The sequence below is a fragment of the Oncorhynchus tshawytscha genome, linkage group LG14, assembly GCF_018296145.1.
Source record: "Oncorhynchus tshawytscha isolate Ot180627B linkage group LG14, Otsh_v2.0, whole genome shotgun sequence".
Lineage (NCBI taxonomy): Eukaryota > Metazoa > Chordata > Actinopteri > Salmoniformes > Salmonidae > Oncorhynchus > Oncorhynchus tshawytscha.
This window is the reverse complement of record NC_056442.1, coordinates 33,245,458-33,257,771: the sequence shown is the minus strand read 5'-3', so window position 1 is coordinate 33,257,771 and position 12,314 is coordinate 33,245,458. Positions and strand designations below refer to the sequence as shown.

Genomic DNA, 12,314 nt, shown 5'->3' with positions numbered 1-12,314 from the left:
CTACTTAAACCTGCGCGTCTGATGCGTCGCTGTGCAACAGTTACCTCCCCGAAGTCTGTTTGTACCACCCTAAACATATACATTTGACAATTCAAATCAGTTACTGCCCCTTGCAATAAAAGTGCGCTAGCCTAACATCTTCCTCCAAATTAGAAAATGGTTTATTATTGTTCAATGACTGACTAAATCAAATTGCTGTTCAATTGGCCTAACTGTGGAAGAGTAGCCTATTAGATACAGAGTACTAGATATTTGTTGACCTTCCCTCTCCCACTTCTTCATGATGCCTCTGTCTCAGGTATGTTCTCTTTCATGCCAGTGAGGCAGTCCTTGAACAAATGGCACCCTGTGTGGACAGATCAGGAGTCTCAGCCTAGGCTGGGTTGCAGCCCTGCCTGTGTCTGCATGTGGAATGTGTCCCGCTCCTTTGTATATGCGCTACCCTGGGGGTAGCCACAAGGCTACAATAGCCACAAGGCTTCAGGGAGCAGGGGCCAGCAGCACCACAATAAAAGACACAGCGTCCTGAAGTATTGGAACTGCCATTGTTCCAGGGCATCTGTATATATGGCAGGGCTCCTAAAGGGAGTGTGCCGAAAGCATGACAGGATGCCACACATGGGCCCTAAGCACTAAATTTGGGGACTCAAGGACTAGGCTATACAGAGAGGTATCACAATATGAGGTCAACGAGGACACACTTATCCTTGCCTACTCAGAGTCAATGGTCTCTATAATAGACAGCACAATCACATTGTTTTTTTAATCCATTACTTTAACATTAATTTAAAAGCTAATGCATCTCTGTGGGGTCTCTGATAAGTGAACAAATTGGTCCTATCAGCCTTCCTTGATTGCTGATCAGTCTAACTAGGTAGGCTACACTAGCCTTCTGTATGAAAGATTACGACAAAAGGACTGATCAAATTCAATGGTAATTCAACTTCTTTTTAGTCCAGATCAGGGATCGCCAACCCTGTTCCTGGAGAGCTACCCCTCTGTAGGTTTTTGCTCCAACCCCAGTTGTAACTAACCTGATGCAGCTGATCAACCAGCTAATTATTAGAATCAGGGGAGCTAGATTATAATTGGAGTGAAAACCATCAGGAAGGTAGCTCTCCAGGCCAGGGTTGGAGAGCCCTGGTCTAGATCAATACATTATAGAAATGTAATTGTGGAACCAATTACTCACTTCCTACCAATAGCCTACCTGATAACCTCAGTTAACCATAAGCATAAAAAACATCTGTAAACATTCCCATTTCAAATGTGAAACTAATTACACAGTCAGCTCCACCCAGCCTGGTCTAATACACTAGACGTAACATAGTAAACGGTTGTGTGTTCTAATCTCATCATGGACAACTTTCGTATTTTAGCTAATTAGCAACTTTAACCTCCTAACATTAACCCCTAGCCTAGCTAAAGTTAGCATTAGCCACCTAGCCACAACAAATTGAAATTTGTAACATATCATACGTTTCCCAAATTAGTAATATATTGTACCAATTGCAATTCGTAACATATCACACGAACTGGAATTCATAACATATCATACAAAATGGATGATGAACATCCACTAATTAATATACCATAAGAAACATAACATATCATACTAGTTTGAGTATCTCAGATGTACATTTTCTATGTTATGTCTACACCTAAGTCCAGGTTGCTCCACCACCAACTCTTCCACCACCATTAGGATTCAACGCTTTATTTAATTGACTTAAAAACAAATATTGGCCTATGTAGGCTAGAATAAATAAATTAATATGCTAATGCTAATAATACTTCTTCCATTTCAAGTTTTTGACATTGAAAATACAAATGCACTGTTAACTCCCCACCAAAAAGTTTCACCCTTGCATAAGCGGAAATTCAATGTCCAAGGGCAACATCTAGTGGAAAGATAGAAAAATTGCATTTCCAGAACTTCACTGGGCACTGGAGATTAGATTTTTTTCACCACTCGAAAACTTAATATGCTAAAACCACAAAATATATATCAGAGAATACTTAGCGTCATGAGCTAGCCTTACATATGTAACGTTTTTTTTGGCACGGAGTCATGATTATGAAAGGCTACATATTACAACAGATTACAAAAGATTCAAAACTAGTCGTCTTTTCACCGGAAGTTACACGTACAAAATATGACGTGACACTTAGAAACTTCCGGAACAGCAGTCCTTTTTTAGTCCTACGAAGGTCGATTAGACACAGACACATTAGCTACTCTACTGGGTTGCTTTCTTCAAATACGAAGTACTTTTCTTGTTATATTTGACTAGCTAGCTATCTTTATCAAAAATGCCAAGAGGAAGCAGAAGCCGGACGTCAAGGATGGCCCCTCCAGCCCGGTATGAAAATTGACAAAGTCATGACATTAACAACGCATTGCCAGCTAGCTAACTTGATGCTAAATTTACTAACGCTAGTTGCCTGATTTTACTTGCTCGCAAGGCTTGTATAATTTCCCTAGTCTATATTTCATGTGGTGTCTGTATTTCAAAGGTGTTATAATAGTAATCTAACGTTAGCAAGATAACAAATATAGTAGTTAGATATAAATATGGTATTTTGGGCTAGCTAGCTAGGCAGCTGGCACAACTACTAGCTAGCTTGCTAGACACTGCTGGTGACGTTAGGTGAAACTGATCGTAATAATAAGACGAGTAACTAAATGTACTGAATAAATATCTGGTAGGCTAATGTTTACACTACCCTAATTTACCTTGATCTATGTTACTGAATTGGCCCAGAATAATTTACTGAGGTTGCTGTTCATTGACTTAATTCAAGTTCTTCAGTGACACATGATTGAGTGTTGTCACTTGATTGCTCATGTAATGAACGCACTTTCTCTTAAAACCAGGATGGCTCCACCGCCACCCCCCATGGCCAGGGCTGCACCACCTCCATCCTACGCCCCAGCGCCTGCCCATGCCCCCCCGTCCGCCATGGCTGCCCCAGCCGCTGTTGCCCCCCGGCAGCCAGGCATGTTTGCGCAGATGGCCACCACAGCCGCTGGGGTAGCCGTTGGCTCAGCCGCAGGGCACATGATCGGCCACGCAATGACTGGAGGAATGGGTGGGGGCGGAGGAAGCCAAGAGGCTGCCAAGCCTGATGTCACCTACCAGGTAGGTGATCACTGCTTAGTCAGTGAGTGACAGGGCCATGAGATTGAAGTGGCTTTGTGTCATGTAGCCCAGTTAGTGATGAGTATGAGTGAGTCAGAGAGAGGATAAGCCATTTAGGATTATACCCTGTGCCAGGCCTTAAAGAGCATCTAAATAGTTGAGAATAACATCAACACTAACCTCCAATGCTTTGTTTCTCAGGAGCAGCCCCAGCAGTACCAGCAGCAGTACCAACAGCCACCTCCCATGTACCAGCCAGCCCAGTATCAGCAGCAGCCCCAGTCCATGTTCCAGCAGGAGCCTGCACCACAGCATGGATCCTGCTCATATGAGCTCAAGCAGTTTATTGAGTGTGCTCAGACCCAGAGCGACCTGAAACTCTGTGAGGGCTTCAGCGAGGTGCTCAAGCAGTGCAAGTTCTCAAATGGTGAGTCTAAAAGTGTGTGTTAATACAATCTTAGCTGTTACTGGACATATGTGAAAGAGAGTGCTTTTATGTATCGCTGAAAGTTTTAAATAGTGATGTTCTATCATGACTATTTTATGCATTCATTAGATTTGATCAATTGACTTGTTGCCTATCGTTTGCCTTACCTGGTGTCACTGTCACCTTTTGGAATAGGATTAATAAACTCAGCAAAAAAATAAACATCCCTTTTTCAGGACCCCGTCTTTCAAAGATAATTGGTAAAATTCCGAAACTTCACAGATCTTCATTGTAAAGGATTTAAACAATGTTTCCCATGTTTGTTCAATGAACCATAAACAATTAATGAACATGCACCTGTGGAACAGCTTAGACGGTAGGCAATTAAGGTTATGAAACAGTTATGAAAACTAGGACACTAAAGAGGCCTTTCTACGGACTCAGAAAAACATCAAAATAAAGAAAGATGCCCAGGGTCCCTGCTCATCTGCGTGAATGTGCCTTAGGCATGCTGCAAGGAGGCATGAGGACTGCAGATGTGGCCAGGGTAATAAATTGAAATATCTGTACTGTGAGACGCCTAAGACAGGACGGACAGCTGATCGTCCTCGCAGTGGCAGACCACGTGTAACAACACCTGCACAGGATGGGTACATCCGAACATCACACCTGTGGTACAGGTACAGGATGGGAACAACAATTGCCCTAGTTACACCAGGAACGCGCAATCTCAGTGCTCAGCCTGTCCGCAATAGGCTGGACTGACGGCTTGTAGACCTGTTGTAAGGCAGGTCCTCACCAGACATCACCGGCAAAAACGTCACTTACGGGCACAAACCCACCGTCGCTGGACCAGACAGGACTGGCAAAAAGTGCTCTTCACTGACGAGTCACGTTTTTTTTCTCACTGGGGGTAATGGTCGGATTTGCGTTTATCGTCGAAGGGATGAGCGTTACACCGAGGCCTGTTCTCTGGAGTGGGATTGAGGTGGAGGGTCTGTCGTGGTCTGGGGTGTTGTCACAGCATCATCGGACTGAGCTTGTCATTGCAGGCAATCAACACCGTGCGTTACAGGGAAGACATCCTCCTCCCTCAATTGGTACCCTTCCTGCAGGCTCATCCTGACATGACCCTCCAGCATGGCAATGCCACCAGCCATACTGCTCGTTCTGTGCGTGATTTCCTGCAAGACAGGAATGTCAGTGTTCTGCCATGGCCAGCGTAGAGCTTGGATCTTAATCCCATTGAGCACATCTGGGACCTGTTGGATCGGAGGGTGAGGGCTAGGGCCATTCCCCCCCCTGAAATGTCCGGGAACTTGCAGGTGCCTTGGTGGAAGAGTGGGGTAACATCTCACAGCAAGAACTGGCAAATCTGGTGCAGTCCATGAGGAGGAGATGCGCTGCAGTACTTAATGTTACTTTTGATTTTGACCCACCACCCCCTTTGTTCAGGGACAAATTGTTCCATTTCTGTTATAGTCACATGTCTGTGGAACTTGTTCAGTTTGTCTGTGTTGAATCTTATGTAAATACAAATATTTAGTTTGCTGAAAATAAATGCAGTTGACAGTGAGGACGTTTCTTTTTTTGCTGAATTTAAAGTTTTATGGCAGCGACTGTTCTTTATCGAGGAACCAGACTAGTGTTCTGTAGGTGTCCATTTTATTAAGACTGACTTGAGTCAACTGACCTCATTTGTTGAACACCACAAACTGTACCTAGGCCCACTAATGTATGTTGTCATAGTTATGAGGTCCCACTTAATATTCTTGGCCCCCAAGATCTTTAACCACAAATGTATGCAATACACTGAGTGGCCACAGGGTGATGCAGAACTATGGGCCATTAAATCATGAAATGTGTAGGCGCTCATGCCAGGCTCTCACACATTTGATTTCACTGAGTAAGGACTGTCCTCCATTCCCGGTTAGGGAGTTACTGTTTTTTTATTTTTTATTTCACAAAATGTTGATCTTGGTTGTGCTGCTGCCATGCATTGCCTCTGGAGTCCTCTATCAATAAAAATGACAATGTACAATTTCCCTAATGTAATTATGTATTTTTCCTCCACAGGGATGTCCTGAGAGACAAACAACCCCAGCAACGCTGAACATACACACTCAACACTATTAAAGAAGTAATTTACGAACACTTGATAGACTTGGCTTTGTTTTGGCACTTGATCAAATAACTGTTAATCATATATGGACAATTTAAAAACATTTTCCTAGGGTTGATGCTGTGAAGCTTATAGTAAGTCATTTCAAATGAAAACATGCAAAAAAATAAACTACACGTTTGTCTTTAATGCTTAAACATGGGGTTTATTCATTGCGTATTGTAACGGAAACTGTTTACCTTCAAGAACCAACCAGAGCAAACGGAATGTAACGGGGAGGGACCTACTTGAATTTATCCAATAGAAACTTGTTTTCGTTGCAAAACGTTCTGTTGGGAGTAAACGCTTTTGGTTGCAAAACGTTTTGTAACCGACCATGTTTTGCTACAGAATCGTAATGAATACACCCTGTTGTAAATTAGTCTGGTCCCTAGTCTCAGCCGGCTGGGGACAAGATTAGTTGTAAATCTACCTGATGCATTTTAACAGTAATATTCCCTCAGCCTGGTTAAATCAGACAAAGTAGTGTTTGAAATCCGTTCGGATGCCAGGCTAACTCCCTCATAGATACAATGTAAACTTCATTGTTGGTAGATATTCCCTTGGTCCACCCATTTCCATATCTGGATTAGGGTTGTACAGTCACAATTTGCTTGTAACAAGTTTAGGATCTAATAAATCTCTTCACATTAAAGACTCTTCTGAATCACATTCTCCTATCCCTGATAATGTGATGCAGTGTTACATAAATTGGATCATCAATCATTGTGGAACATTTGTCTTAACGCTAGGCTACAGCAAGAAGAACATGCAGTTATTTTTATGCCGTTTCTTTTGAAGGTTTACTACTACAGTCTATGTGCCAGCTGTTATGCCCAGTTTTATACGATTATGTTACATGCAAACTGAAGGGGATCTAACAGAGGAATCGTTTTTTTTTGGGGGGGTGTTATTTCATCAAGAAGATGTGTACACGCGTTGAATGCCTTTGCTCTTGATACGGTAAGTGTTGATCGTAAGAATGTCGTGTTTGTTCAACTTGACAAGTTTGCTATTTAAAATGGCAAATGTTGGTAGGAGCCAAATGTACGACAGCAATTATGGCTGATTTGTTTCTTCTCCAAAATGACTTGATATTCAATCGGTTAGCCTAATTTCTATCAACGTGTGACAAAGGCTGACGATGCTCACTAAGAACGGAATCCCACAAAATGCAACGCTCGCTTGCATCATGATGACAAAATTCTATCTAGTAATGGTTACATTTATCAGTCCATATAATATATTACAAATATTATTTCTGAAATATATTGGACACTTTTGGAATATTTTTAACTAAAATGTAATCATTATATAATGCCGATTTAATTCACGTGCTACACCACCCGATGCTACAGGAAGGCCATAAAGATCATCAAGGACATCAACCACCCGAGCCACTGCCTGTTCACCCCGCTGCCATCCAGAAGGCGAGGTCAGTACAGGTGCATCAAAGCTGGGACCGAGAGACTGAAAAACAGCTTCTATCTCAAGGCCATCAGACTGTTAAACAGCCACCACTAACATTGAGTGGCTACTGCCAACACACTGTCAATGACACTGACTCTACTCCAGCCACTTTAATCATGGGAATCGATGGGAAATGATGTAAATATATCACTAGCCACTTTAAACAATGCTACCTTATATAATGTTACTTACCCTACATTGTTCATCTCATATGCATACGTTGATACTGTACTCTATATCATCGACTGCATCCTTATGTAATACATGTATCACTAGCCACTTTAACTATGCCACTTGGTTTACATACTTATCTCATATGTATATACTGTACTCGATATCATCTACTGTATCTTGCCTATGCTGCTCTGTACCATCACTCATTCATATATCCTTATGTACATATTCTTTATCCCCTTACACTGTGTATAAGACAGTAGTTTTTTTGGAATTGTTAGTTAGATTACTTGCTCGTTATTACTGCATTGTCGGAACTAGAAGCACAAGCATTTCGCTACACTCGCATTAACATCTGCTAACCATGTGTATGTGACAAATAAAATTTGATTTGATTTGCTAGTCGGAACTAAGAAATTCAGAAACGTCCGACTTGTTAACTGGTTGAAGCGACACGTGTATAACTGCAACCAGTTAGCTAGTCGAACATTACCAGTATCCTAGTTCCGCCGTAACGCGTGAACGAAATCAATGTTTATTTTTTATATTGTCATGGGTTTATGAATTACCTAGTGTGAAATATCATAGATGTCTACATTCTGTCACACGTTCTTTCCCTCTTCATGGCTACCCGCGGGGGGCGCTTCGAAATGTCAGTACAGAGCCAGCATTTACACCAGTTCAACATGGCATCTGCATCTCTATCCCGGGTCTCCAACCTAGCTATTGTTTATTAGACCTATATCCAGATCCAATCATTAAAGGGTCCATTTGCCGTTTGCACATGCCTCCTGTGTGTTTATTTTATACAACCATTGTTTTCAAAACAATAGGGCTACTGTCATCAAAAACCTACATCAATTGTCTCCTATGTGCTTACTTATAAGAGTTCGGAATGGAATTATTTTGGGGGAATTTAATTTTTACTTAAAATGTTATACATTTCACTGTGTTAGATTTGATAAATGTATTACATGTTTTGTTAAAAGGGCAATCAACTTCACAAATGCAGCTCAGTTCAACGAGAAAGTGAGTTTGCCCTGTATATTACCTGCTGTGTTTTTTCTTCAGCTTGTGGGCAGCAGCATCAGTACAGTAGTCTAGTAGCCCTAGATAACAAGGACGAGATCCCAGATTGGGTGGGAGCTCAGGAGTTCTATGGCAAATAGGACCCCAATGAGATCCTGGAAGGTATGGTATCATTTGTATGTCATATGGGATTGTTGACATGAACCTCGCAGGAGGTAAAAAGAGCATGAACCCATTTTCTATTCATTCACTGCATAGAAATAGCCTGGCTCCAGATATGTTTGTGTTGCACACCTGTAACAAACTTGCATGTCAACTCAACAATGTTTGGCAATGCATCACAATGACCATATTATCTGGGACCAGACTAGAACATAAATAATCTCCACAGAAATGAAACTCTAAACAAAATAACCAATTCAATGAGATGTCCAACTCTAAACACACACCAACCTCACCTCAGTCTAGACTGGTTATGGAAGGGAGTTTGGGTTCTGTGAACTCACTAGTAAACCCGGTCATCAGTGACATCCTTTGTCACTGTGTGCAGTTTGTTAGTCGAGCGGTATGCCATTACGTAACTAAACTGCATTGTTGAGCCGGGCAGTGTTCATTTGAACATGTTTTAGGACCAAGGTTTTGGCATTGAACACTACCAGTCATTGGTCAGCTAGTAGAGTCATGTCATCCCACTCGGATTCTCACAACAATTCACAAAAATTTAACAAACACAGGACAGATCAAAGAGGAGACAATTCATTGTAGTGTTTTGGACATAAAAAAAACATGCAGTATGTGGGCCACATGGGAATAAAACCCACCACAACCCTGGTGTTGCCAACATCATACTCCAACTAACCGAGCCATTCTACCCATGCCAGCACAAGCTAACCATTTGCCTTTACGAAAACCTTGATGATAAACCTCAAATCCAGATCCCATCACAAGATAATGTATTATAGTATGTACAGTACTCCAACCTAGCTATTGTATGTGCACTTTATGTCCCTAGAGTGTTGTTTTGAAGTGGACACACCCCCTAACCATGGGTGTGTGTGAATAAGTTAGCCATTACTCCTGGTGACGCACTATACCACAGTTCTGATTGGGCCAGCGGGCTCTGACATGGTCACACAAAAGCGCACCGTATAGTATTGCATAACATACACATCCCTTGTATTATCGTGTCAGTTTCCTGCACACGTGGAGAGAACACCTGCATTTCAATATACTGAGAGGTATTTGCTTTTGTGGCCTAATGCAGCTTTGTCATTATATGGTGTAGGCCTACATTCGAAGAGGGTTCTCAAAAAGAAAATGGTAAGGATGAACATGTTGTAGAGGCTGCCTTAATATATAAAGCTGTGCTTCAAATATTTAAAGATCTATCTGATAGGGATAGACAATCAGTCTCAGCCTTGTGAGATTTTAGCTCAAGTAAATGTTCTGCATTAGATACACATTGTGTCCTGTATTGGTTTACTTAGGTTTGTATTACGTCCTATATAATCTCGTGGACAGATGCTACTACCATTTGTGTTATGTGCATCTGTCGACAGACTGGAATTCGACGACTAATGAAAAACTTGGTTCTGGTACGCAGATTATTTGTCGCTTATCATTTGGACAAATCATGATTTTGCATTTTTTAAATTTGGGAAGGGGACATTTTGCCCATAGACTGGCCCGAAACTGGCTGAGAGTTTCAATTTAGAGAGATTGAGACTTCGCTAGTTTCGTCAGTACATTTTCTAACACGTTTACCCTCTAATTATAGTACCTCCATGCTCCCCCCAGAATTTAATAGTGACTGACGCAATTACACAAGATTTTAGTTCTGGGTGTCTGAGATTACATCCTATAAAGTGAACAGAGTGGTGATCAGAGGGTTGTCGGTTCAAATCCCTGGAGGGGCACATTGCCATTGTTTCTTTGTTCTGGAACACATCTAATAAGTGCAGTTCCACTTAAGTATTCATCTGTACAAATAAAATCAAAACGTGAAATGTGTGATGTAACTTACTACCTTTAAATAAGATGCTGTTTGTTGACGTTTGTTTTTCCTGTCCTTGTGCCTCAGGACTATGCAGTCAAGATCATCGACATCACTCCTTCTGACAAGATCTCGGCTGCAGAGATCGAGGAGATCAAAGTGGCCACAGTGAAGGAGATTGATATTCTCAAAGAAGTCTATGGATTGGACAACATCAGTAAGCAAAATAACACCATAATACAAACATTATTGTCCCTTTAATGGACTTAAGATAGTTGAATTCGGATGTTTTACATACACTTAGGTTAAGAGTCATTAAAACTTGCTTTTAAACCACTCCACAAATTTGTTAATTAACAAACTATAGTTTTGGCAAGTTGGTTAGGGCATCTTCTTTGTGCATGACACAAGTAATTTTTCCAACAATTGTTTAGACAGATTATTTCAATTATAATTCACTGTATCACAATTCCAGTGGGTCAGAAGTTGACTGTGCCTTTAAACAGCTTGGAAAATTCCAGAAAATGGTGTCATGGCATTAGAAGCTTCTGATAGGCTAATTGACATCATTTGAGTCAATTGGAGGTGTACCTGTGGATGTATTTCAAGGCCTAACTTCAAACTCAGTGTCTCTTTGCTTGACATCATGGGAAAATCAATAGAAATCAGCAAAGACCCCAGAAAAAAAATTGTAGACCTACACAAGGTTGGTTCATCCTTGGGAGCCATTTCCAAACGCCTGAAGGTACCACATTCATCTGTACAGACAATAGTACGCAAGTACAAACACCATGGGACAACGCAGCCATCATACCGCTCAGAAATGATACAGTCTGTCTCCTAGAGATGAATGTACTTTGGTACGAAAAGTGCAAATCAATCCCAGAACAGCAAAGGACCTTGTGAAGATGCTGGAGGAAACAGGTACAAAGGTATCTATAGCCACAGTAAAACAAGTCCTATATCGACATAACCTGAAAGTCCGCTCAGCAAGGAAGAAACCACTGCTCCAAAACCATCATAAAAAAGCCAGACTACGGTTTGAAACTGCACATGGGGACAAAGATCGTACTCTTTGGAGAAATGTCCTCTGGTCTGATGAAACAAAAATAGAACTGTTTGGCCATAATGACCATTGTTATGTTTGGAGGAAAAAGGGGGAGGCTGGGTCTGAAAATCCATGCCAATGGATTGCAGCTATTTGTCGCTTGACTGGTATGTCTTTAAAACCAGTGGTTCTTAAACCTCTCCTTGGGGACTCTAAGCAGTTTCATATATTTGATATATTCCAGAGCTTGCACACCTGATTCAATTCATCACTAATCATCAATGCCTTATATAGGGGAATCAGGTGAGCTAGTTTAGAGCTACAACAAAATTGTTAAACTTCTGGGCGTCCCAGAGTAGAGGTTTGAGAACCACCATTTTAAACAATAGATTAATTATAACGAAGACGTGAGAAATGTCCTAGAACTATACCCTCCAAGACCTGCACTGAGGAATATTGGTCCGCTGTGTTTAGTACAGAACAAGTAGCTAGATGACATCCACAGTGAAATATCTGTTTATAACAATCACTTATACCCTCAACTCTGGACCTCAAAGCCAGTGACACTGCATTGATAAAGAATGGTGTCCATTATATTATATAGATTTCTGTGTTCTGAAATATTGCACCCTACTGAATTATTCCTAGATGGGAAGTGTGTTACATTATGGTTAAAAAGGTCATTTCAACTGTATGAGCTTCAACTCAGCACTGCTGCAAAAGCTTCTTAGTACTATGAAGCTAGTGATTTTCTTTCCTTTTTATTTTTTTCTACATTGTAGAACAATAATGAAGACAAACTATGAAATAATGTAGTAACCAAAAAGTGTTAAATATTTTAAATAGCTACCCTTTGCCTTTGACAGCGT

General features: G+C 41.2%; 1 protein-coding gene across 1 annotated transcript; it reads left to right on the top strand.

Annotated features, from left to right (window-relative positions):
* The first annotated feature begins 2,163 nt into the window (after positions 1 to 2,163).
* On the top strand, positions 2,164 to 6,403 carry LOC112267051 (coiled-coil-helix-coiled-coil-helix domain-containing protein 2). Its single transcript, XM_024445102.2, has 4 exons — positions 2,164 to 2,363; positions 2,879 to 3,143; positions 3,345 to 3,570; positions 5,647 to 6,403. The coding sequence occupies exons 1-4, from the start codon at positions 2,314 to 2,316 to the stop codon at positions 5,655 to 5,657; spliced, it is 552 nt and encodes a 183-aa protein (XP_024300870.1). The 5' UTR covers positions 2,164 to 2,313; the 3' UTR covers positions 5,658 to 6,403.
* Positions 6,404 to 12,314: the final 5,911 nt, after the last annotated feature.